At 38.6% G+C, this 27,901-nt stretch overlaps 1 protein-coding gene across 10 annotated transcripts; it reads right to left on the bottom strand.

Moving 5' to 3' along the window:
- On the bottom strand, nt 1–23,581 carry SERTM1 (serine rich and transmembrane domain containing 1). 10 transcript variants are annotated; one of them, XR_014303146.1, is made up of 5 exons: nt 23,244–23,581; nt 21,424–21,485; nt 21,199–21,224; nt 15,071–15,172; nt 1–1,873 (listed from the first exon to the last, which is right to left on the bottom strand). XR_014303146.1 is itself a non-coding variant. In XM_082700476.1 (5 exons), the coding sequence occupies exon 5, from the start codon at nt 2,374–2,376 to the stop codon at nt 2,053–2,055; it is 324 nt and encodes a 107-aa protein (XP_082556602.1). In that variant the 5' UTR covers nt 2,377–2,563; nt 15,071–15,172; nt 21,199–21,224; nt 21,424–21,485; nt 23,244–23,572; the 3' UTR covers nt 1–2,052. The 10 variants fall into 10 exon arrangements, 6 of the variants coding, with proteins under 6 accessions (XP_082556602.1, XP_082556604.1, XP_082556601.1 ...); XM_082700476.1 differs by having other exon boundaries at nt 1–2,563; nt 23,244–23,572; XR_014303147.1 differs by lacking the exon at nt 15,071–15,172 and having other exon boundaries at nt 23,244–23,579.
- Nucleotides 23,582–27,901: the final 4,320 nt, after the last annotated feature.

Raw genomic sequence — 27,901 nt, 5'->3', positions numbered from 1 at the left:
TATTGTATGGCAAACTTGTTCCTTTATTATTATTTTTAAATCACTTTCTTCCTCAATAACCATAGTAGCACAAAATTAATAAAAAAGCAAAATTGATAATACTGATACCTCTACAATCCTGTAGCTTCCACACAACTTTTAATTAGGAGTATGTGAGAAAATATATATACATTAGTACACACACATACACACACATATTGAGAGACTGCTGATAATGATCTAAAATAGTGGAGTTCTTCTAGTCCAAAATTTACACTATGTAATAATACTGCAACACACTGCCATGCTTTAAATGGCAGCAGAGGCAAATTTTTCACTAATTGCACATTTTAGGACAGCAACTCTGTGTAGGTCTTAGACTGTCTGGGGACGTTTTTGATATAAATAGTTCAATGTGGTCTGACTTAAGTGAAGTTTATGGATTAAAAAAGAAAAGAAAAGAAACCTTCAGATCCTCATTACCAATCCTTATCTCTCTTAGAATTTTAGAATGACGAAGATAGACCTTGTAAAAATGGTGGATCTTTATCCCAATCGGGTTACTAGAGTGTATCACCTGCGCAGTCAACCAAAGCGTCTATTGAAGCTCCACTATTTAAGATTAGAAAATATTTGAACAAGAAATGATCCATTTGCCATGGGAAGACAGGGCATGTTGATGCAGTGGTCTCTGTAGGCTGAAGAAGTTGTGTTTATGCTGTGGGCCATTTGTTTTTAAAATTAAAGGACAATTCTTACTCTGAAGAAGTTGTAGTTTGCTCTGTTTTGTTTTTAGGGGAAGCTTGATTTTTTTCCATTTTCCAAGTCTATGCTCACATGTGTGCCTCATTTCATGGATAAAGACCCCAGGTTCAGTGCTTGGGTGACCACAGTATCATGACTCCCAGGACCACTAATCTCCCAGCAGTGACATAACTTGAAGGTCCACAGTTTTTAATAAAAACCCACATCCTGGAATGCTAATGCAAAGTTTTATGTTAACATAGAACAACTAATTCTCAGAGAACTGTAACATTCATGGAGTCTATAATAACATGTATATTAGCAATTTAGTCTCTTTAAGTTTTGCAACCTAATGTGGGTGAGCAAACATCTGACATCTGGGAGACTTAACAAAATTCTGTGCTAAAATTATAAGACTATGAAACTGAATAAAGGAACATGCTTACATGACTGCTAGGAGTTATTACTGTCGAAAACAGAAAGTGAATATTTTCCATATGCTAATTTCCACTAACAGAAAGTATAGATATAAAATAAAAACCTCTTGCTGTCTCTTAGGATGTTTCTTAGTAGCAGCAATTATCACAAAGAATTCTACAACAGTAGGGGTATTATGACTATAACATAAATAGAAAAAAAAAATCCAAGAGGCAAAAATACATTACAGACTGCATCATAACACATATTTGTCTTGCTATTAAAAGTTAAATTCTTCCAGTACTTTTCCATGATGACTTAATTCATCAATAAATGTGATTCCCATTTGTTAAAGTGAAAACAAAACATTTAGATATTTTGCCTCCGGTTTTAGGAATGTTCTACATTAAATCTAAATTGACTTTTTTTTTTTTAATTTGGTGTTTCCACTTTATCTTTTAAATATGGAGAATATCTTCTAAATAGTTCAGACTTAATTTTGCCAGTTTCTTCTAGCTCAGTTGGTTTCACGGTTTTGTAAGAGAAATGAAGTGCAAGAGCCCATATCCAGCACCCACTGTGAGGCCACCTCAGATGAGTTCTGCCTCAGGTGTCCAGCAGAGTGAAATGAATTGATCCACCTTGAAGAAGTCTGCTCCGATTTGTCAGGTGGTTTGTGTGAAATTCTGCCCCTCGAGGTTTGCACACATTTTCTCTGAGTCAGCGTCAACTCCTACATTCACAAATGAAAAGCATCATGAATGGAACAAGAAATGAGGGGTGAAGGAGGAGAAACAGGTCTAATTGGTTGGAAAAGAAAGAGGTTATTTCTTTCATGAAGCAACTCGTTCATGTGACACTTCCTGCAAGGGAAAACCTAGGCTGCTGTACCATTCAGGCATTCTTCCATCTTCATGAGGAAAGGTTTGAGAAAGTGGACCTTTGAGAGGAAATACTACAGACTTCCAAATTGGTGAAAGAACTTCCAGCATCGCTTGGATACTCTGGGTAGGAGGAGCTGGAGGAGATGATATTTTTGAGCCTCTGGAGGGCAATGATTAAAAGCAGAAGCAGAAATGCTAGAAGGCTGAGGAATATGGACACATAGATGTAGACATTTGAGAGGTGACCTGAGGAAGGGTCCACTGACGTGGACAGGGATGTGGGAAATAGCTCAAGGAAAGTTCCATTTTCCACGTTACCCGAAAATACAGATGAAGAGTCAGGTTCAGACATCTTTATGGAGGGTCAAAGAATGCACAAGTATGTTAAAAGTCTGTTACAAAGGGGTTAAAAAGGACAGAATCAGCATTTTTTTTTTTTTTTTATGATAGCATCAGCAAAGATTGTAGGAAGTTAAATCAGCACAACAAACTTCTTGGTTTTCAGACAAAGGCAGCAGGAGATCAGGTGTCCTCTGGCACTGCAAAAACAAACAAACAAACAACAAAAAAAAAACAGCTGAGTGCATTATTCACAAAATATCACATTTAAACCTGATTTCTAGTTTTCACTTGAAGAAGGGAAGGGACTGAACAAAATTACTTCTCCAGAAATAGATAATGTTTATGTCATTATATTACAAACGATGATATAAAAATGAACTTTTATTTTACCTCCACAGTACCTAAGATGCCAGGATTCTCCAAGGAACTAAAATAAATAAAAAGGAAAATACATTTCTGATGTGCTCCATCTGCTATGATTTCAACAGATGCTCCAAGTGGATGCTCTGAGAATAGGACCCAAAAAGTCAGCACCAAACCTCCCTTCTCTAGAAATTTAACTCTGCGCACCTCCAGTCCACTAGCAGTATTTATTTCTACCACTTTGAAGAATCACGCCACACATGTAAGTTTGCTTTTTCTTGAACCTTTATAATGTGATTTGTTTCTAAAAATTCATTTCCTTGAAATAAGGGGCCATTTCTTCATGTTTCTTCTTCTTCTTTTTTTTTTTTTTAAAGATTTTATTTATTTGACAGAGAGAGATCACAACTAGGCAGAGAGGCAGGCAGAGGGAGAGAGGAGGAAGCAGGTTCCCTGCTAAGCAGAGAGCCCGATGCGGGACTCGATCCCAGGACCCTGAGATCATGACCTGAGCCGAAGGCAGTGGCTTAACCCACTCTTCTTGATCTACCTGTGTACCTTGTTCTGCGTACTTCAGTGCTGAATAAAAAACTTCAGATTAATTTTGAAGAAAAAAAGTTGGATTCCCTTTAAAAGTACAAGGTTTGCTGTCAAGAGATGTAGGTTTGAGGGAGGCTTGAATTCCCCCTTTAGCTTTCAGGTGTTGGGCAAATGGCCTACATTATTCTGAGTTTCACTTTTCTCATCTATAAAATGTATAGCTTGCCCCATTCCTTCTCTGTGTTATTCAGGGATCAAGAAAATAGACATGGAAGCACTTTGTGAAATGTAAAGGTTTGGACCAAAATAAAGTTTATGGTGTGTGTATGTGTGTTAATGGGAGTGGAGAAGGAATAATTTTCTCTCAGCCTGGAGGCAAAGAATGATCTTTACCATATTCTCTTTCCTAATGTGGTCCCTTGAGAATCACTAGAAGCAAAGCAGACTGACAGGTAGGTAACAAGCGGGACACCACATGGCTCCCCAGGCTCCAAGTGTGGGTGCAGTGTGTGTGTCTCAGACACCCTCTCCTTCATCACTGGAAAAGTCACAGCCAGTTTCTGCCTGGCTTCCAGCTCACTAAGTCCACGTGGTGGTGAGGAATTCAGCCTGAGGGAGGAAGGTCCCTTGGGGCAGACTCTTCAGGTCCAGAAGAGATGCTCTTCCTAGCTCTTTATGGCATTCAATCCATTTGCTGTAAATTTTTAAATCTCCTTGTGTCAGCTGTAGTGAAATGCTAATGTGAAAAGATTCCCTCTGCCCCTGGCTCTCCCTTTTCCCAAACTCTGCCCTGCATTTTATCTTGAAAACTTGCCTTTCTCTTCTGTTCTCCAGATCTAATTAAGGGCTGACTCTTTGAGGGGCTGACATTGGTCACTGTGGTCAGAGCTAAGCAGCCTTAATGATCCCTGAGAAGGGGGGACACTTCGGCAATGGCTGTCCCTGCTGGGTGTCATGCAGGCTAATGATCCTAGTGAGTTCCTCTGAGTAGGCCACATACAGTGCCTTAGTAGTTCCTAAAATAATTTGACTCCTACTCCTCATTATGCTTTGCTTGGTGATTTTAATTCCATTAGGCTGCTACAGGCTCCTAACAAACCTTAAAAAAAGAGAGAGAGAATCACATTGGGACTCAAATGTGTCACACTGATTTGGCAATCCCTTGCCTTTTTATAGCATTTAAATGTCTTAGCCATTCATCTTTAGGGAAAATAGAGTTTCAGAGGCAGCATGATGTATAGGAAAGAAAACTAGGATAGAAACATTATGGGCTGAATAGAAAGAAAATATTCTTTGTTTTGGTAAGAACTCCTAAGTCTTGCTGAGGAAATGGAGAGACAAAAAATCTAATTGATTTGACAAAAGAAATATCTCATTAGAAGATAAGCCAGGATTTTGGGCTTCTGCTCATCTTAACTCCTTATACCATCTGGTCTCAATATTCCCATTATTTGAGTAGTAAGAATTTTACATCCTCTTTTCCTAGCATGGGTAAAGAAGGGACAATGCATTTTGTGTGTTCCTTACAGCTCCTTGGTAGAGCAGGAATTATTATTCTCACTTGAGGAAACTAAGCCACAAAGACATGATTTACTCAGGCTCACAGCTAGACAGTGACAGAGGATGGACTAGACTCCATGCCTCAACTGTGTTCTTAGTTTTCTCAACTGTGATGGGAAGAGGAAAATTATGAAGACTTGCATCATTAGTTCCTATCTGCTACCTACTATGGGCTAGCTCACAATTTAATCTTGATTTTTCAGTCTTCCTATTTGTGCAGTAACATTAACCTTCCCTACTTTGCTAAGAGGTCCTGAGCTAGTCTGTAAGAACATTTCCATAAGCATTCTTAGAAAATTATAAAAGGCCAGCCCAAGTAAAGTACCAGTAGACGAGTTCCTTCTGAATGCCTAGAAAGGACAGAGGAACTTTCCAGGTCTCTGCTAGTCCTACAGTCTGACATGTACAGGTGACAGATTCAGCTGGAATTGAATTCATTACCCAAATCTGTCATTTTCTGGGGTAGAGGTGGAGACACAGACAATGTCACTAGAGTATCAGCAATTTAGCACCTACCAGAAGACTTGTTAAAACAAAAGTATTTCTTTATATATAAATATTCCAAGAACACTTTTCACATTCTGAAGATCTCCTTCTTTCAGACCAAAAGCCCACTGCTGAGCCTCAATGGTCTACAGAAAAGTTTACAGGAAATGAGATTTAAGAAGATTTGGGGAAAAGATCTGATCTTCTAAGTCATCTTGGAAGAATGGTGGAAATGAACAAATGAAAGCTCATGTCATTATTTGACATTTCTCAATTAAATAATATAAATATTCTCCCAATATTTCAGATTTAATATCATTTCCAGAATATGTTGTAATTTTAAATGACAGGCAAATCTAATTTCACTGTTCTACTTTGAAACAACAGAATATATGCACTGTTAGAAATCATTTTAATTTGATGGCATTCTCACTTATTGAATTTTTAAAAATTGATAAATCCTCTTTCGCTCTGGTGAACATTTTGATAGTCTGTGTATAATGCTCAGGATGAGGCCAGTTGTATGTGTTCAGGACTTGTGACCATGTGAATGAGGCCAAAAATGGCGCTGTGAAAATGAAATCAAACGGCTATGTTTCAAGATGAGGCTTCTTGGGCCATTTCTCCAAACAGATTAGGTTTAAAGAAAAGAAGAGAGAGACTTCATCTTAAATGCATAGCCTTGACCTGTCTCAGGGCAGCATCAGTGTACTGTCATTTTGGTGGCACCTAAAGTCACATGGGCATGATGATTCTTTTTTCTGAACCATCCTCAGAAAGTGATTTTTGAGAAAGGAAAATGAGACAGCTGGATCACAACATTATAAATGAAGATCCGTATAAATGTTTTGGTTCAGGGTCAGCCACTTTCCCTTTGTGTCTCAGCATAAAAACCTGTGCTGGGAAGAAATCTACAAAAGACAGTCACCATTGAAGTGAGGAAGAGGGGACCTATAAGGTGTCCATGAGCCCAGTGAGGTGGGGAGATGAATAGACAGTATAGAGGCAAACCTGGGGGTCTCTGGTTCCATGGCACTCAGCAGCATGCCTCTATGACTCTTTTGAAAGAATGGAAGCTTTCATTCTCATGGGATGATTATAAGAATTGTAAGTTTTAGAAGAATAAAAGCATACTCTCTGACGTGTACCTTTATGCCTAGTAAAAAGAAAAAGAGCTGACAGACCCCCATCTCTGAGTCTGCTCACACAAGCCCTACAAGACCTCTGGTGGCCAGTGTGTGGGCAGAGCCTTTGACTTCTATAAAATAATGGTGTATAAAACTCAGCCTAGAGTCAGCCTCAAATCTGGCACAGCAATTTCTGAGTTTCCGACCTTTATTCAAAAACGTGTCTACGTGAATAACAACTATTTGAAAGGTTTTTTGTTGTGGGAAACTGGGTAAGTTGCTTTGTTGCCTTATAGACATAAAGAGTGCCCTGGCTGTTAGGATGTTGTGTCAACATTTTATCATTATAAAGTCCTGCTATGTCATTCTCCAGAATGGCTGTTGTCCCAGACCAACAGTAATGATTTGAGAAAGATAAAGTATTAACACGACATGGTAAAATGTTTGTTTTGTCTACAAATATAAAATTTGATATTAAAATGTAATGATATATTCTTTCTCTGTAGAACACATAGAAATTAACATTTCCAAAATCTAGTAAGGACCTTATCACATTTAAAGCAAAGCTGTTTTTAGTTCTGCTTAGAAAATAGTATGCTTTGTATGAGATCTCGAGCCACTCCTTTACCATTTGCACAATTATCTTCGCTCTTAATGCTTTTTCTTTGGTTGATGAGAGAAGGTTGGTGCTGACATACATACTTCCCACAATTTCTAAATGTAGATTGTCACTTGGAGTAAATGGCAAATACTTGCCCATTGGGCTTACAATATTGAAAATAAAGTTTACTATCTTATGTGCGATCCTTATTCAAAGATGATTCAACCATCCATATATTTGAAAACTGCTCTTAATTAACGCATTAAGAGGGTAGAACTATATGTGAATTCTGTTTCTTAGTCCCTGTAAGAGTCCAGTAAAAAAAATCAAGTAAGGAAATAAATTGAGTCTATCCGTTATTAAATATTGAATAGAGTACCATCTTAGAGAAGAAATATAGAAGATGAAGAGTCTGAATAATACACTAGAATTCATGGATCTAAACTGGATAATGTAAGACAAAAAATTAAAATTAACAGTTCTCTTTACCCACTGTTCAAATGAATGATCAGAAAATATAGTCAGAGTTTTTTCATTATATTTTGGTGAAAATTTAAAAAATGACACAGTAATAGCTTAGTATCAGCTGAAATTTTATCTTAAAATATTTTATTTTATTTTTTAAAGATTTTATTTATTTATTTGTCAGAGAGAGAGAGGGAGAGCGAGCGAGCGAGCACAGGCAGACAGAATGGCAGGCAGAGGCAGAGGGAGAAGCAGGCTCCCTGCCGAGCAAGGAGCCCGATGTGGGACTCGATCCCAGGACGCTGGGATCATGACCTGAGCCGAAGGCAGCCGCTTAACCAACTGAGCCACCCAGGCGTCCCAATCTTAAAATATTTTAAAAATCAATTTCTAGTATAGGTCATTACATTGCTTTGGATTCAGACTAGTCTCCTATATCTCTCTACCCTGGTGATGACCTTTGTCTATCTGGATTACCCTCAGGCCCAGTAAAATACTTCCTTAACAAAATAACTAAATTATACTCAGAATGCTTTTATGCTAGGTCAGTTATTTTGTCTTAATTCTTTAAAAATTAATTACACACATAAACTATAGTTCACAAAACATTCAGAATATACCTTTCTTAATATACAAAATGGTGTACTGAGTGAAGTTAAAAAAAAAGCCTCATACACAAGAAAGTATTTCAAAAGGGGATTTGAAAAGGACTGACCATCTTCTAGAACCTCAAATGTCACAGTAGATATGACCTCCCTTGCATTTATATATCACTGTTTTTCTGGAAAAATCAAAGTATTCTTAATAAATTTGTGTTATATTTATATTCCATATGAAGATTTTATGTCCAAAACACTGCCTTAGGAAGAATAATTATTTAAGAATGATACTATTTTAGAATAAGTTAATTTAAATGGATAATTTTCTGGTTAAAAAACAGATCAAATACAAAGCCAGATATAGACAACATTTTCATGACTCTTTTATGATGTTTAGAAAAGGCCAGGAAGGGCTCTGTCCTACCTTTTGGGGATATTGGATCCCTCTTGGCTAACACTATGAGTCTAAATCAAAATGAGAAAAGTATCAACCTGAAGGTTGAAGGAAGCAGGAGCTGTTTAAGCAGCAGCAGAACAATGAAAGTCTCTTTTAGGGAGCTGGAGAAAAGGTCACTGGCTTAAACATTTCATTTAAAGAAAAAGCAAAGAGCCAGAGAAATAATGACTTGAAGATCATAGGCAAGGTCGAAATGAATCAGTGGGAGGAAAGAAGGTAAGAAGCAAGAAGGGCCTTTCAGGATGTTACAGTATTTTTAGTAAGGGCTTTCAGGTCATTTCTCTCCCTCCACTCAGATCTAATCATTTCCAGTATTTTAGAAGTGTAATAGGAAAAAACATTTGTTATTCTTGGAGCAGCTAGAATTGGTTAAATCATAGCATTAGTATGTAAAAAAAAAAAAAAAAAACCATGCTCTCGTAGAAGAATGAAATGGTGTTTTTTCCTTTTCCATTGTCTCTCATTCTCCCTCTGCAGTCAAAATAATTTATTTATATCCAATATTTTTTTGGTTCAATCAAATTGCTCATAACAGTCCCCTTATAGAGTATGACACTGGGAAAGATTATGTTTTTATAAAATTAATTTTGTGATTAGCTACAATTTTCTTTAAACCTTTACATGTAGACCACTAGGTATTTCTAGTCTACTCTCTCAGGCTCCAGGGAGCTTTGGGTTCCTCTAAAACTGCTGTAAGAGAACAGGGTAGAGCCGAGAAATTTGGTTTCTCAACAGCCATTTGATGATGTCCACTGTAAATCTGAGCAGATTCCTCAGAAGTGGCAGCCATGGGCCATAATGCCATTCACTACAATCAGAGGAGAACATGGTATTGTATTACTCCCTAACAATACTTCTGTTTGTTTCTACTGCTACCTTCCTCTTTAAATACATATATTCCTTAGTTCATAGCTTATTGTCATCATTGATTCCTTTTAATCTTAATTCCTTATTCCATTTTCTTCCCTTTTCTACAGGCATCCAAGCTAATGTGTTTAATGAGGAACTTTCTGTTTGTATGTTTCTATAAATGCTTGTTATTTTTCTGTATAAATTTTCTTGTAAATTTTCCTCATCTCATAAACTTTGAATTTATAAGAATGGATATATAGTAAATATTTCATTCACTCCAAAAATTAAACTCTAAGCTTCATCTCTACTTAAAATATCTTACTAATTGAGAGGAGAAGAATATAATTATATAATGTATCTCATTCTCTATTTTTGCACACAGGAATATGTCAGAGACTATCCACAAAATCACATTTACAGGTACAAATTGAAAAAAAATAGTGATGAGACATAGGTTGTCTTTTTTTTTTTTTAATTTAATTAATTTATTTTGACAGAGAGAGATCACAAGTAGGCAGAGAGGCAGGCAGAGAAAGAAGGGGAAGTAGGCTCCCCCCTGAGCAGAGAGTCCAATGTGAGGCCTGATCCCAGGACCCTGAGACCATGACCCGAGTCAAAGGCAGAGACTTTAACCCACTGAGCTACCCAGGCGCCCCTGAGACATAGGTTGTTTTAAAAGAACTTCAGTATTAGCAAATTATTTAAGCAAGCCACCATCCAGATCTGTCTTTATTGGCAACTACAGTCATGTATTTGTTTCAACTAAGGTGTTTTATCGTCTGCTCCTCAAGAAGAGATGGGAATATCATAAATGTATATAAATGTTTTAGGTCTTGCATTTTAAGTCTTCAGTCTCCAGCTCACAAAGTCTTCTATGTGATGACATTTTTAATCAAGGCACAGCATTTACTTGAATTAATGAACCATTTTTCCTCATAATATAAGTACAAATAGAACCTTAGTTAATTACATAGTGTGTGAATTGCCAATCCCTTCTGGATATTAGCCCAGTGTTTAGCATAATATATACATATGAATTTTACTAAATAAGTTCTCTCATTTTCTAGTCCTCAATAGCTGACAGTCAAAGTATGATGATGCTTTCCACAGTAAAATGAATATTTAAAAAGAATGCTTAGTAATTGGCAGCTTACGCAGGCTGTTTTGGATACATTCAGTTTTGGCCATGTTATATGATTTAGGAGTCATATGAATACTAAGAAAAAGAAATAGAAGGCAGATTTCAAAATCTATCCCCTAATGCAATGCAATAACCTTGGGCCAATTAAAAGGAAAATCAGCTTTGTTATAAAGGACATTATTAAGACAACTGGAGAAATTTAATTATAGATTACACATTAAATAACTATATTATGTAAATACTAAACTCCCTAAGTTTGATATAGGAGAATGTTATTTTTAGGAAATGCATGCTAAACTTTGTAGCCATAAAGTGTCATGTCAGCAACTAACACTCAAATGTTTCAGCCAAAAATAAATAAATAAGTAAAAATAGTACACACATTTACATACACATACAGAAAGATGATAAAGCAAATGTCAAAATGTTAACAATTGGTTACTCTAGTTAAAGAATATATAGGTGTCTGTTGTTGTTATTCTTGTAAATTTTCAGTAGATTTGGAATTTCTCAGCATGTAAGTTGGGGGAAAAAATGACTTGTCCCAAAGGATGTTAAGAAAATATGCTTGGGATGCCTGGGTGGTATAGTCAGTTAAACATCTGGCTCTTGGTTTTAGCTCAAGTCATTTTCCCAGGGTCACGAGATTGATCTCTACATTGGGCTCTGCGCTCAGTGCAGAGTCTGCTTTAGACTCTCTCTTCTTCTCTCTCTCTGCCCCCCACCACACTCTCTCTCAAATACATAAATAAATCCAAAAGCAAAGAAAATATGCTTGGCATAATATGCAGTAAATCAGCTAAAATGTTGGAAGCTTCTAAAGAAACACAATGACAGAAGCCTGATTCCTTAAAGGAATCTATCCAACAACACTGAAAAAACTCAACTATTTGATTCTGCCATCAGCTCATTATGCCCACTAAGCCATGGGTACTAGGGATGGAGCATGAGAGGGTAAGTTAGAGGAAGTTTAATATGACCAAGAAACTGGATCCATCGTGGTGGGAAATGCTACCTAAAGACCAGGAGTGGTGACTCACTAGCCAGCCTTAATCATGACTTCACTGCTTGCTGTCACCCACTGGTCTGAATCTCAGTATGGACCTCCAGAATCATGGACTCCAATTATGCTCATCTTATATCATCAGTCATCTTCAGAAGTGGCCATGGGCATGGTGTAAATATCCAAAGATAAGGAGGCATCTTAGGTCAAGAGAAAATAGATTTCTTTTCTTTTTAATTGAGATATAATTGACATATAACATTATTTTAGTTTTAGATTAAGTAGGTTCTGATACTAGTTCCAATTGTGAGGCAGAAATAGTAGCCATTCTCCACACCAACAAGCAATTCTAGGAACACTAGCTAAGTGTCCTGTAATTCAACTCAAATCTAACACTGTCTACTGGGAGATAGCCTCAGATGCCACAGGTTGAGGGTTCAATCCTGCAAGACCCTTCCCCTCAACATACACATTTCAGACAGCAATCCTAAACCCCAGGATGTTACCTGTGTTTCTGACTGGCAATAAATCAAAGGTTCCCAAGCCCCTCTCCTCCAGTTCAATTAATTTGCTAGAGTAGCTCACAGAACTCAGAGAAACATCTTACTTATTACTTTACCATTAGGTTATAAAAAGATATCACTCAGGAATAACCAGACAGAGGAGATACAGAGGGCAAGCTATGAGGAAAGGGCACGGAACTTCCATGCTGAGTGTGCCGCTCTCCCAGCATGTCCGTGGGTTGGCCTGTCTTTTCGGGTTTTTATGAACACTTCATTACATAGACATAATTGATTAAATCATCCATCACTGGAGATTGATTCAACCTCCTGCCCTTTTCTTCTCTCTTCCCTGTTGAACTCAAACTTCCAACCTTCTAATCACAAGGTGGGTTCCTCTAGCAACCAGCCCTCTCCATTAGGTGTGGTTCAAAAGTCACCTCAATTAACATAACAAAAGACACATTTGTGCCATTCATCAGGTAGGATATTCCTAGCATGCCATAAACAGGGAGGAGATGGAATATATACATTATCAATATCACACAGGTGTACAACATAATGACCTGATATTTGTGTATATTGCAAAATGATCAAATAAGTCTAGTTAATATCTATCACCTCACATAGTTAAAATTTTTTTCTTGTGATGAGAACTTTTAAGATCTACTCTCTTAGCGCTCTCGCTCGCTCTCTCTGACAAATAAATAAAATCTTTAAAAAAAAAATCTACTCTCTTAGCAACTTTCAAATAAATAATACACTATTATTGACTATAGTCACTATGCTGTACACTACATCCCCATGACTTATTTAATATCTAACTGGAAGTTTCTATCTTTCAATCACTTCACTGATTTCATGCAGCCCCCCACCACCCCCCTCCAGCAACCTCTAGTCTGTTCCCTATAGCTGACTTCAGGTTTGCTTTCTTTTGATTTTTAGATTCCACATATAAGTGAGATCCTACACTATATGAGTACTATATGAGTAACTACTATATGAGTAGTTACTATATGAGTTAACTATATGAGTAACTACTATGAGTAGTTCTCAGACTTATTTTATTTAGAATAATGCCCTCAGGCACAAGAGTGGTTTTCTAATAAGGACAAATGAGGTGGACTCCTGGTGAGAGCCCACAGCTGTCAGTGAGGCCCAGATTCTACACAGGGACCTCAGGAAACAAAAGCGCAAATAAACTAAGTACAAGTTGGAGACTATTTAAGGCAGCAGGTATCAGATAGGCTTCAAATAGTATGTTCTGCAGATCAAAATCCTTTAAAACTCTTAAACTAGCAGCCACCTCCCTAATCATCCTGGTTTGGGTGAGTCCTCTAGTGTGGCAAGATGCTAAGCCTGACCACAAAAACTCTCTTATAGTCCATGGTCCATATTTTATGAAACAGGGGCCAATGAACAATTTAGAAATTGAATCATCATGCAAAATGCAGCTACAAATGAAAAAATAGGGGACACTGATATTAATAGAGCTTTTGCTAGTCATCACCAATTATATGACTGCAAATATAGGTAGGTACCCTAAAATGATGAGTACCTGAGGAGTCAGATTTTAGGCAGGGATTACATTAAACACCAATCCCATAAGGAGACAATGTGCTCTCTTATGACTCTGAAATTACTCATCTACCAGGATTTCCAGGTACACCAGGGAGGGCAGGGGACAGAACAGGACATTATGTCCTTCATCAGGAAAGCATGTTCCCATGTTGGATTTCCCGTGGTCCTGCTAATTCTTGCTTTGAATCAAATAGCAGAGATTGCCTTAATGCTCGCTCTCTCTCTTTTTCTGTTTGTTTGTCTCTCTCTCAGGCGGTACAGTAAACTCAAAAGTCTGGCTAACAAAGAGAATGTCTGCATGTTCCTTGTAACATGGAACAAAATGATATGGCAGGCTATCAAGTGTGGGAGGAAATCAAGTCCTCAGCAGCTTGTTGTCATTTTAGATAACAACTCAAGATGAGAATCTGTCAAAGACAATAGGGAAGCAATAAACAAGTGTGGGCTCAAATTCTCCCAGAATGTGTTAAACTTAAAAATGTAAGGAGGTGGGGGCACCTGGGTGGCTCAGTCAGTTAAGCATCTGACTCTTGGTTTCAGCACAGGTCATGATCTCACCCCATGTCTGTCTCTCTGGTTCTGTGCTCAGCAGCGAGTCTGCTTGAGATTCTTGCTTTCCCTCTTCCTCTGCCCCTGTCCCCCACCACACCCACCCACCCTCTCTCTCAAATAAAATAGTCTTTTAAAAAATATAAGGAGATGTAATTGAGAAATAATTAAGAATTATAGAAAACATATCACTGAAATAGTTATATAGTCTTCTAAAAATATAAATAAATACGGTTTTATTCAAGGAAACAATGTGTATCTCTTATATGAGATTTTTAAAAAATATATATTTTTTATTTCTTTTCAGTGTAATAGTATTCATTGTTTTTGCACCACACCCAGTTTGTCCATTATCAGAGTGGAGCTCTCTACCTTACCCTTAAGTTTGTAGGTTCTGTGGTTTTTATTCACTTGTCGGAATAGCTTTGGTCGGAAACATATGTTCACACAGCGCCCACTACTCTTATATCTAGTCTTTAGTTCTCTTTTATTTTAATGGTATGGGCTGGGATGTAGGGGGCCAGAAAACTTGTGGGAAGCAGAGGGGAAAAAAAGAAGGTGACAGGAGCATTCCCACATCATTGTGGAATGGGAATGTCTTCAGAACATGATAGGCAGAGATGTATACCCAGGATGTTACGTAGGAGAAAGAATGTCTAGCACAACAGTTTGGGGAAACAGTAGTAACAACATGAACAACAGTAGCCAATATTTATTAAATTAAATAAAAGCATGTACTAGTTGTGTATGTGTGTTCATGTGTACATGTGGTGCATGTATATTTTCTCTAATCTTCACCGCTCTTTAAAGTAGTTATTATTATCCCTCATCTTTCTTTAACAGATGAGGAAATTAAGGATCAGAGAATTTAAAAGCTTACCCCAAGATCATCCAGCCACTTAGAGGCTGGACTGGAATTCAAATCTATATCCCTATGTCTCCAAATGCTCTGTGTTCATTTCGTTCCTTCTCTCCAGGGATCCTGAGAGTGAAAGAGGGATAATTTTAAGACTTGTGGTCCTTCATGCTGTTCATATGTCTCTGCTGTTCCTTCCTCTTTCCAGACGTGTTACAGGATTACATGTTCCCATCACCTTTGAATTTAAGGTGGCCAGATGACTTGTTTTGGCCAGTGAAATTTGGGAAAAGTGACACATCACTTCTGGGTAGAAAATGTAAGACCCCGTGTGAGATTTGCCATGCCCCTTCCCTCTGCTGCAGTAATTGGGTAAATATGGGAAAGCTTCCGTCTCAGGTGAACTGAGTGAACACCTTCACCCCTTGCTGGCTTTATTAATACTTAGTGGAAACAATTAATGCACTTGTTGTTTTAAGCCTAATCTACCTTCTCCTGACTAATACAAAATCTTACTATATTATAACAGTAGAGGTTATGCTGGATATTCGAGAAATTGACTATAAAGAATTCAAATTCTGAATATAACTGAGAGTTGCAAGAATTGTCTATGTAATATATTGAAACCCCCTTATGGCACTGGTGAGAAAGAAGGTTGTAGAGGATGGGCTAGCTTTAATTTCATGCAAGAGTAAGGTTTATAAGGATGAGAATTAGCTCCTGGGACAGCCAAACATATATTCCCTCGCAAGCTGGGGAGTGTTGAGGTACTACTTGTGAGGACAGTCCTGACCAGCTGTCACTCAAACATACACAAATGGCTTCACATGGGAATAGGTGAGAGATACTGAAGATATATTAAGAATAATTTATTACTCCTAATGGAAAAAAAACAAGTAGTATTGTCAAATTACACAGGTAATGAGACAGTGGTGTTGCCTTTGGTTTTGAAAAACTGTATCTTTTTGTGCATTCATTTATTCATTCAACAAATACTTGTTTGTTAACTATGTATAAGAAAGTGATAAAATATCACCATTACACACAAGAGTCTATTGCACATAAAAAATTTTTACAGTGACCATCTTGAGTAATAAATCTAAAAGATCTTTCCTTATATTATCTGTGCTATGTTAGTATGTTTCTTTTAATCTGGCCACATGTTACTTTTCCAGTCTCATTTTTTTTTCCATTGTTTCTAAGATTGATTGTCCAATTGTAGCAACTATTCTTGGTTTTCCAGAGTTTTTTAAAAAAAAAACTGCTCTGTCTCATCTGGTTATTCACTCATAATACAAATCCCCACCGACTTTCTCTATGCAAATTCCTGGCTCCTACTGCATTCTCATGACAATTTCTGGACCTCTTTACACTAGCATTTCTCACATTTGATTATACTTACTCTATTTTTTTACCTGTTGGTCTAAAGCTTTGATGGATTATGAACTCCTAAAACCGAGGACTACCATTTCACTTATCTTTATAACCATGAAGCAGTACGATGTCTTATATAAAGACATCCAGTAAGCATTTGTTGGATGTTTGCATGAATAAAATAGTAAAGGAATGAAGAAATCTGAAGCTTCTTGGAGAGGTATTCCGTATTTGTTCTATTTGGGGATATAGTAATATTTATTACTTTGTATTAATACTTTGTAATTAATACAAAGTAATACATTGTATTACTTTGTATGATTTTGTATTAGTCAGGAGAAGGTAGATTAGGCTTAAAACAACAAGTGCATTAATTGTTTCCACTAAATATTAATGAAGCCAACAAGGGGTGAAGGTGCTCACTCAGTTCACTTGGGACAGAAGCTTTCCCATATTTAAACAATTACTGCAGTAGAGGGAAGGGACATGGCAAATCTCACATGGGGTTTTACATTTTCTACCTAGAAGTGATGTGTCACTTTTCCCAAATTTCCCAAAATTCAAAGAAAAGAGAATTTATTATATTAATAAATATAGTAATAATTATTGAATGAATGAATAAATGATCTCATATAAAATCATATCAATTACTCAAAGCATAAGTACTCAATATTAAATAATAATGATATAATGATGAACACACCCTTATCTTATAAGTTATGGCAATAAAATCCATACATTTAAATAAAATTCAACATACACTTAAATATAAATTTAAATTTATAGTTTCAGGTTCCAGAGCAAACTCCGAGCATACTTTTTCTCAAGCAGCCGTGTCTTTCAACAAAAGTTTTATTTAGTCAAGCATTCACTGAGATAACCAAAAAAAGGATGGAGGAATCCACTATAAATATTGAAACTCATCACTGTGAACATAGCTGAGGAGTTATAGTAAATGTATTTTGAAGTAGTATTGGGCTAGAAAAATAATCCAGACCTTAGCTTCTTAGAAAAATCATAAAAGGAATGAAAACACATGAGCAGAAATATTTGGTTTTCCTTTCATTCATTCTGGAATGGACTTAAAACATTTATCATGTATCTAAGTTATTCCTTCTTCCCCTATGGTCTCTCTGAATATTACCTTTCTTCTATTAAAAAAAAAAATCAAATAATACCAAAACAAAGATTAAATAAGCAACCACCAAAGGAAAGCATTTTTCATAGCATTGGGTAGCTAGAAGTCCTTATAAACCAGGAAACTGAAGTCTCTAAAAGTTAAGTAAATTAATTTTGAAGGTTATTGTTCATACACCTTTTAGAAAAGGATGGCAGAAAGAGACAGCTGGTCTCCTGTGGCTCCTAACCACAACTTAGGAGCCCAGGATCCTTTTCTGGTTCCAAATCCAGTCTATACTCAGAGCTGAGCTGGGTGGCCAGCAAGAAGTAATTAGATGAAAAATGTGTTATTCAGTATCTTTTGTTATCCAGAGGTTAATTCATCATATGAATCAAAATATGTGCCAAACCGGGTCCAAAACTGATAGGGATAATAAAGAAAAACGGGACAGAAGGAAAGAGCTGGTCTAGTGCCAGACCAACTTTGTTGGCAAGTAATCCTTTTGAAGGTCTGAGATCCCATCAATAGTCCTCTGTCACTTTAAAAGTCACAATGCCCTTAATCGTGTGCTTGAGTGATGGAAATTGAGGTCAACAAGCTCACCAAGGACTTTCTCATGAGGAATAGTTAGAATGCCAGGTTGCCAAGGTATATGAAAGCCATCAAGGAGAGTATTAGTAAAAACATATTTTTTGACTTGGGTTCCATTTACAAGGGTGTTTTCAAATTGAACACATGAATCATAAATTATATACTTATGACTTTGTGCACCTCTCTATATGACTGTTAAACATATAACAAGTGGGTTTTTTTTTTAAGGGAAGAAAATATCATGTGCCAGGCATATAAAAGATATTCTGGGCCATAGCAAAGAATATCTCCTACTTGTTGGATGAATTATTTGAGTGCTTCCCTTTTCATCCAAAAATATATGGTATTGTAGGCTAACAATATTACTTATATTCTGACAATTTACCCCATGGGAAAAATCAGACAAGTGTAAAGATACATGCACAAAAACAAATTATTCTGTAGCTAAACACTGGAGCTACCAAGCGGTCCATGAGTCAAGAATTGGTTAAATAAATGGTAGAAGAGTCATGCAATGGAGGATTGTGATATAATGAAAAAGACTACATTTGCTAGTATGGAAAGATGCCAGACATGTATGGGCTAAGTCAAAAACTAAGCTTCAGAATAATGCATAGTATGATTCCATTTATATAAAACAACAACTATTAGCACTACTACTACTAGGTGCACATACAAAGTTTTAGAGGCATGCAAAAGAAAACTAAACTGAACAAGGTTGTGCATGAAGTTGTTAACAGTTTTTGTCAGCAGGTGATCTGGGTATGTTTGTTTACATCCTAATTTTGTGCATGTCTCTGAATTTTGATACAAAGAAAATATTTGTTTTATAATCAGAGAAAAAAGCAATAAAAATATTTTCATGAGAAAAAATAGAAATAAAATTTAATGAGAGCTTATGCAGTGAAAATGCAACTGGTCTTTAAGCCTGGAACTCTTTCTCCTCCCTCTCTTCTTTCCCTCTCCCCAATCACCACTCTTCCTCCTCCTTTTTTTTGTACTGCATATATACTTAACAAAACCTTTGAAATGGTTCATATGTACCTTTTCTTTCAAAGTTTAAGACTCTCTGGCTGAAACAAGAAAGTCAATCTGTCCAATAGGGCTTAATTGCTTTTTGTATTATATTTGCATTTTATGGGATATGTGAATGTTCTCTTTAAGAAAAGAGAAGAGTAAATCCAGCTGCTATAATCCCAGTCACAGGGAAATTGAAAGTGAGCAAGAACCAAACCAGTTTAATTGGCAATAGTTAATAGATTACCAGGCAGTTCTAATCAGTACCAGACTAATGGCAAATTAATCAGGAGAGCTGCCATTCTGGCTTTCCCTGAAGAGTGAATCTATGTGTTGAATGAATTGTTTATTGCTTTAACTGTGGTGTAAGTCATCTTCCTTTCATTCTGAATTTGAAATAGGTTCTTACAGCCACCTTATCCTTTTGTTTCTCATCAAAAATTGTATTCAGGTCTGTTACCATAAGATACCTTGTTTAACAAGTATCAGAGGCTACAACTTCCATATCCTCTCACTATTATCTATAACAATATCAAAAAATCAACAATATCAACAACATCAATGACATCAACAATCAAGCCCATAATGCAAATTATAAATCTGGACTGACTGATTTCCCATGTATCTTAATAGATGAGAATTTAAAACCTTGGAACTTAGGAAATATTGATGATAGACTATCCTATTCCTGATATAAATTCAGAGCTTTGAAATACTGACACTGTTTTAGCTGGGTTGTGCCATTTCATGCTTAGAGATTCTGTAATTTATATAGGGCTACTTGACTATTCAGAATCACCATTTTTTGTCATTATTGTTGCCAAAAAAACTTAGACTAAACAGTGATTATTTCCTGCCTCCAAATGTGTGCAGGAGCATGGATCCTATACATAGGGAACTCCTTTTTTTTTTTTTTTTTTTTAGAATTTATTTATTTATTTAACAGAGAGAGATCACAAGTAGGCAGAGAGACAGGCAGAGAGAGAAAGGAGGAAGCAGGCTCCCCGCCGAGCAGAGAGCCCGATGCGGGACTCGATCCCAGGACTCTGGGATCATGACCCGAGCCGAAGGCAGTGGCTCAACCCAATGAGCCACCCAGGTGCCCCCATAAGGAACTCCTGAAGGAGGCATTCTGTATCTCAAGACTGAGCAACTCAAAACACTATATCCCATGGACACATCTGCCACAAATAAGAATCAGAACAAAAGGGATTCCAGCACTTGGCTTACTTGTCTGCTACCATGTATCTGAAATGATCAGTGAATGCACAGATAGACTTCCTGAGTTCTAAGTCAAAGGCTGATCCACATGTGTGTGTATCATGGACTTCTGCACCTAAGCCTGTGGCTTGATTTCTCTATTTAGATCTGTTAGCTAAAAGGAATCCTGCCAATTCATGCACTTGGTTTGAGCTTTTTCTTTATTAGGTTCCCTATTCCTTTAACTAACTTAAAGGCTTTTTATTTTTAGCTGTCATTAAGAATCATAACATATAATAATAAAAGTTAAGCCTGGGATGCTTTATATTAACATAGTAATACATAGTAATATAATAATGCAATATGCTCCACACATGTCTATTTGAAGAAAATGGCATTCTTCTACAATACTACTTTTGGCTTCTAGTTTCACTTAACAGATGTTTACTGAATGGCTCATGGGTGCCAAGAGCCAGGCAAGTGGGACCTACACAGTGCCTGACGTCAGGACCTTTTAGAAATGTATTTTTCCAGGTTCTTAAATTACTATTTAAAAAACCCAAATGAACAAAACACAAAAATTCAGTCATAATTTTACATTTTGCTTCTCTCTAATAACAAATTAAATATAAAATTATTTAAATAAAGTCTACAACTTTTTTTTAAAAAGCATATTAAAATACAGAGATGAAATAATACAAAAGGAAGAACAGCAAGCTTAGAGAATAGAAACTAGATCTGAATAGAGGTCAAATCAGAGAGTTTTGCTTCTGATGGGTTAATCTTTCATTCTCACAATAAATGAATGACTCCACATTACTTAATGATCAGTGTGATTAATCATTCTTACCAATCAGCTGTCATCCTTCATTTGCCCTGATTTAAAAAAAAAAAAAAAAGGAAAGAAAAAAAAAACTCTTAAGAAACCTGCATATAAATTCTCTAATGGGTTTGATGCTACATGTCATCACACCATTATTTATCTCTTAATTCCTGACAGGCTTGTACACAACATAGGCATCCAATAAAATTTGTTGAATTGAAATTACAGCAAGGAAAATGGAATGGATCTTACCTTACATGAAGCTTCTTTAATGAGAACCATGAGCCTGTGTCAAGCTCTTCAGAACACTCTGCCTTATGTAAAGAAATCAAAAATAATAAATACATAAGCCAAATAAATAATAAGCCTTAAAATAAAAATACATAAATGTAATACCCCACCCATTTTCTGGAACTCAGTATTCCCAGGATATTTCAGAGGTTGGCAGATGGTTCTCCATCCCCACAATGCCCAGCATTTGAAGGACATGTCCTGTGGGAGTCGTGTCAGTGCAACTCCGCTACAAGGCAGACTTACTAATATACACTTCAAAAAGCAATTGCATTAAGGGATCAACTAGGTGCTGATTATAAAGTGTGTACAAGTGAGACGGTGTGGGTAGGAGCAAGATGCCTCTATACTTAGTGAAATGAAGCATTTTAGTCACAAAATAGATTTAAGAATCTGTAGGAGCTAGATTACAAATAAGTTAAAACACTCAGATTAGTTGCATACCATAAGCTGATTAAATATGCCCTCCTTTCTAAAGGAGGGTGCATTGGGCAGCTAGACTGCATTGAGGCAAATCTTTTAAGAGAAAAGTATCACTTATCTTGCCTTTTTTCCTGTTGATCAGTTGCTGTGTGACAATGAGTCTAGAAAAATCTAAAGCAAAAAGCTCCCGAGGAGAAAGATCTTGAGCAGTGGTCTCTCGGGTTGGCCCTGGGACATAATCACTGCCCATTTCGTGCCCTTTGCACCTGTAGTGTGGACCCGACCAAATGCAATGGCTTTGAGAATGTCCAGAGCCATCCAATCCAACTATCAACCACAAAGAACCACTTAAGTACTTCAACACTTTAGGGAAAAAAAAAAAAAAAATTCCAAAGGAAATTTAACAGGCAGAGGAAACGAAGGTTAAGAAACAGACCCTGCCTCTAGAGTCTGACACCAAACCGAGCCTGGTCGGCCCCAGACATCCAACGGCAGAAAGCGTGCAGATCCCGCCAACCTGGCCCCAAGCTGTTTCTGTGAATGAAGGGATCCTTCTGTTACCCGGAGCGGGCCACATCACACACCTCTTTCCTAAACACGAACTCAGTTTGCCCATAATCCACGCATTTCGACAGGGAAACACGGGATTCCAGTAGCTGGTGCAGTTTTCTTCTAGGTTTTTCGGGAACTCGGAAACTGACGCTGGGGAACGCAAGTGTTCAGCGCCAGGTAAAACTTCCTTGGATCTGAAGCCACTAAAATGGGTGGAGAGACTCGGGTGAGCCACCGTTAAGGTGGAAAGCAAGCAGTGTGCGCGTGGCGAGTGCCCAGATAGGCGCAAAACAAACAAATGACCGCGCATACCACAAAGGCAAAAGCAAACAGAATGCACCTAGAAGCACGTTCTGCAAAGTGTAGAACTGTCTACGCTTGCACCCAGGAATCAATCTCTGCAACAGCGGACGCGAGGGCAGATCCTCCGGGCTCTGTGTCGGGGCCTGAAGCGGGTCATCTTGGGGCTACTGGCACTGCGTAGCCCAGGGAAGTCATCTCGAGAATCGGGAAAGCCGACCTGCGGAGGTTGCTAGGGGCCATGAAGGACACGGCCGGCCACAAAGGAGATAGATTCAGGGGAGTCCAGAGAAGGAGCCTCCCTTTGGGAGCCAGGGAGAGTCGGGGGGTGGGGGGGGCGGCTCCGGAGGGAGTGGAAGCTCCGGAACTCGAGGCCGCCCCAGGAGAGGAGTCGGGACGCTCCTCGCAAAGGGCGAGCCCTCCTTCAGCGCCCGGCACCTCGGGCGTCTCCGAATCCCCACTCTAGTGCCTCCGCTCGAGGGAGGCTTCGGGAGCCTCTCACTGACCTGCGGATCCGGACGTGCCGACCTCCCCGGCCGCACTTCAGCACCCCGAGTGAGGTTGGGGCCGCGCTGAATTCCTCGTAGGCGCCCCTGTCTCAGCTATCCGCGCCCGCGAAGCCGTCCGCGGGAATGTCGGCTCAGCAGGCGGCGCAGGACCAAAGCGCACTGGCGGGCAGTGGGCGCAGCTGGAGTGAGCCCCGGGGCCGCGGAGTCCGCGGGACCGCGGGTCTTTCCCCCGCCCCTCTGGTCCGCACAACCAATGGCGGCGAGCCGGCCCCCTCCTCGCCGCCCCCCAGCCGCTGCTCTGGCTGGCGCTTGGCTCTAGGACAGCAGCCTTGCTCGGGCGAGGGAGGAGCTTGAGCCGGTGTTGGAAAATCCTGGAGGACGAAGAGGCGTTCGCACAGGGAGCCCCATCTGGGGAAGGCAGGTGTGGTGCCGTTAACTTTTGTGTGTGGGGGGGTACGGGGGTGCAGTTTCTCTGGAGACTCAGAGACCTCTCAGCAGGCGAAAGCATGTACTTTATGCCAAGTTTCTACCTCCTCTTAAACGTCTATTATGAGTTCCACGCAACCCCCACTACAGACAACGAGTCCATGACATCAAGTTCAGCTCTGAGCTGCAAGAGGGTATCGCCTCATCCCGTGGTGATGCTTCCTTACACGCTTTTCTCTTCTTTCCCCTCTGAGTCCTCTGCCAAATCATCAGATGAAATGAATAGGATTGGAGTTCCATCACTGCCAGGGCAACCGACAACCCTAAAAGTCCTTACTGGGTAACTGGCTTAGAGAGAGTCATAGACCTTAAAAGAGCTCTGGGAAATGAGCCTTTAACTGACAAGACTAACCGGTTACCAGGTTACCAGACCCACGATCTTCACTTAAAGACTCTGGATTCGTGTTTATCAACTGAAAAACTTATTCCAACAGATCATTTGATGTCTGTGGTCTCTTCTACTCAGACATTCAACAATCCAATTGTCTCTCTTGCCTATTTGCCCGGTGAAGGGCGGAGCACTTGTGAAATATTGGTATGGCTCCTTTTCCTCTACCTCCAGGTACCCCCTCCTGCCCTGCCGCATTCACCCTGAGCTCCATCCATCTGTGGCTAGGACAATGAGTCATGCAAATCAATATAGAAGGATGATGTCCAAGTCTTAGTGACCATTTAAACTTGTATAAATTCTCCTACTTACCAGTGCCCATCTCCTGGGATTATGTTAGTTGTGCTTATGTTCAGCAACTCTGAGGCCCCCTTGGTAAGCCAGCAAAGGCTCCCCCTCTCTCTCTTCCTCTTCCTCCTCCAGAGGAATTGTAGGGTTGTGTTCATCTTTTCTATGTGAATCTCCTTATCATCTAAAACTCAGGGCAGTGGAGTGGCGCCTGGGTGGCTCAGTGGGTTAAAGCCTCTGCCTTTGGCTCAGGTCATGATCCCAAGATCCTGGGATTGAGACCCCATCGTGAGCTCTCTGCTCTGCAGGGAGCCTGCTTCCCCCTCTCTCCCTACTTGCCTCTCTGCCTACTTGTGATCTCTATCTATCAAACAAATAAATAAAATATTTTAAAAAAAGGCAAATACAACATTAAAAAAAATAAAAACAAAATGCAGTGTGTGGTGGAATGAGCTGCATAGAAAAGAGGGCAGATTTAGAGACCTGCTTCTGTCCCAACGCATTTCCATTTGTATTCTAAATTTGATTCATTCACATGTTACTTTCATGAGTTTTGTTATATCTATCTATCCCTCTACTCAATGTCTTAACTTAGATTTTTATTTGCCTCATTGTAAGTAGTAATATCCATGAAATCATTGGTTATATACCAATTGTACTTCAGTACAAAATAAAATAGTAATAAATAAGTAATCTGTAGGTCTTTTCTTGACATTTTCTGAGCTTAATTGCCTAGTACTGGTATAACAACTGACCACAAACTGTTAAAAAAAAAAAAAAAAACTAACAGGAGAGGTAAAGCTTCTCTTGTCTTTATTTTTTTTAATTTCATGTATAAGTGATCTAGAACGTTAATTGTCAAATTTGTCAAATTTGCCTACTCTATGTAAGACTTCAGAAGTAGTCAGGCACCACTCAAGTTCCTGGAAGTTTACAGGCAGTTTGGAGACATAGTCCTAGCTTCTAGTGAGCAAGATCATCCCCTTAACCTCCAGTCCTTTTCTGTCTTACTCAGAGATGGATGAATTGTTTTTTCCTGTTGTTATTTTTTTAAGTGTGGAATTTGGAGTCAGGTGGAGGATCATTAAATTCTGATGTCACTTTTCATCTGTGTGCTTAAGCTAATCACTCAATCTCTCTGAGTCTCATTTTCCTTATCTTATAAAATGGCAATAATAATTTATAAAATGGCAATAATAGTACCAACCTTAATAGGTTGATGTGAAGTCTAAATACACACACACACACACACACACACACACACACACACACACACACACACAGTTCCTAGCTACTATCTTGCATGTAGTAAGTGTATAAAAATATTAGCTCTGTCTTTCCTCCTTTGCTGTCATCAAAGCAACATTCAGAATTACTTTGTCCATTCTCTAATTCCCTTCTAGGTTATCAGGAAGCTTGTTCTGTTTCTAATGCTCCCTAGACTAATTCTCTGCTCCCTTTCCTTGATTCCTTCATCTCTGCCCCCCTTTTGATGTTCTCTCCCCAAATTCTATCTTCTCTCTCATGCCTTAATCTCTCTTCTTTCAAGCAGTTCTCACATTCCATCTGCCACAATCTCAGAGCTCTGTATTCTCTAGAGGAACTCAGATAACTATGAGAAGAGGGTAGGTCATAAAAATTCTTACTTCTTTTGCATTTACATGATGTGTCAGTAAGTCCTTTTTGTTTGTTTGCTTAAGTCACAGTCTTCCCAAAAACACAAAGAAATTTAGATTTTCTAATGCTATGGAAAAGTTCCTGGACCACAAGTACTATTAAATTCAACAGACATTTTTGGAGCATCTGCTATATGCCAAGCAGTGCCCCAGGCACTAGGGAGATAAAAATAAAGACAAAGTCTCTACCTAAAATGCTTACGCTCCATTAGGCAGACATATAAATACCTAAGTTGAATATAAGTGTGCCTTGTGGGGCTTCAAGCCAATAGTGCACATGAAATAATTTTCTTTATTTTTTCAGTTATTATGAGGTTGTATTGTACTAGCCAATCAAAATGCCCATCCTGACCACAGTCCCCTGCTGACTGAGGAACAATGTTCTGTCTCCTAAGCAGAGCTCACCAACTCAGGATGGGCTTAAATTGATGAATCCAAAAAGGCTACATACACATGCTCATTTCTCCCATGTCCACCCCAATCCCCATTGCCGCTGTGGCGAGAGCATGATCATGTGACTGCAAGTTGGCTGGTCAAATGTACTTTTCTTAGACGTAGAACTGTGGATCATTCAAGGGCGCTGAGATGAGAAGCCCTTTCTGTGGCAGTGATTGCCGCAGTTTCTAGGCCCACCAGAAGGACAAGCAGTGAAATTGGGTTTCCAGTGCCCAGGTATCAGTTGCAGGTTATGGCTCCTACTGCTCACTGATGGCAATAGTGTTCTCAATTGTCTAATTTGGAGGTGTGATTGGCTGTGACTCTGCATGCTCCCTGTTTCTGTACCTTCTCTGAGCGTGTCTCTGATCCAGTATCTTTTCATTAAATTTGTTTTTTGCCAAATTGATTCTTAGCTACTCAAATACTCAAAGTATTCTTAGAATACTTTGGCTGAGGCTTGGTATAAAGGCTCTTTGTCAACAAGAAGAATGCTAATTAACTAATGCTCTGCTAGGACACTCAACTGGAAATATTAGAGTTGGTCAATTGGAATCCAGATCAGAAGTTAAAAACACAACCCATGGACTATGAGACAGCAAGGACTTTGTGTGGGCTGAAATTATGAGTAAGCAGAAGTTATGAATAAACAAAAGTTATGAGTTAGCAGGAATCTACATACATGCAGAGGAGAGGAAGAGGTGGTTAGCTAAGAGCAGCATGGAAACAGAGCAAGAGGAACTGACACCCCATGATGGTGAGGGAACAGGTGAACTCCTGCTCTCACAGGGACTCCAGGTTAATGGGTTAGCCCTGGATTTGCCTTGAATCCTGAACTGTTTTCCAATTTTCAAACTACATTTCCCTTTCTGTGAACCTGATTAACCCTGGCTATTTCTGGGTTCCTGTGAAACTCCAGTTGCTCTTATTGTGTTGTATATCCTTATTCCTTGCAGTAATTCCTTTATTTTTTGAGGTAACCAGGATAACAGTGTATTTTATATGACCAGAGGGTTCCAAAGATTACAGGGATGATATGGCTAGAACCCAGGAAACAACAGTCAAATAGTGTCTCTCCGAAGTCACTGATCTTCCTCTCCAAAATACTTTCTTTTTTTCCTATTTTACTTGAAATCTCCAGCAGAAGAACCTTCCTCTGGGCTGAAAAATTAATGGTGTATCAGAAGCCCCTGTTAAAATGTACTCTAGTTTCTTGTGGGAGTGAAAAGCTAGAGGTATTTCTACATTAGCATCTAAGCAGATCATATGAGTTCGTTCTTAAATTTGAAATCTTAGGGGTTCAGGTAGGTATAGAGCAGAAACATTGGGCACCGGGAGGGAAGAGTGGAGCGTAGACAATAGAAAATGGCGGTGAGAGCCCC

This window comes from Mustela nivalis (assembly GCF_964662115.1).
Source record: "Mustela nivalis genome assembly, chromosome: 15".
Classification (NCBI taxonomy): Eukaryota; Metazoa; Chordata; class Mammalia; order Carnivora; family Mustelidae; genus Mustela; species Mustela nivalis.
The sequence above is the reverse complement of the archived record's forward strand: the minus strand, read 5'-3'. Positions and strand labels throughout refer to the sequence as shown.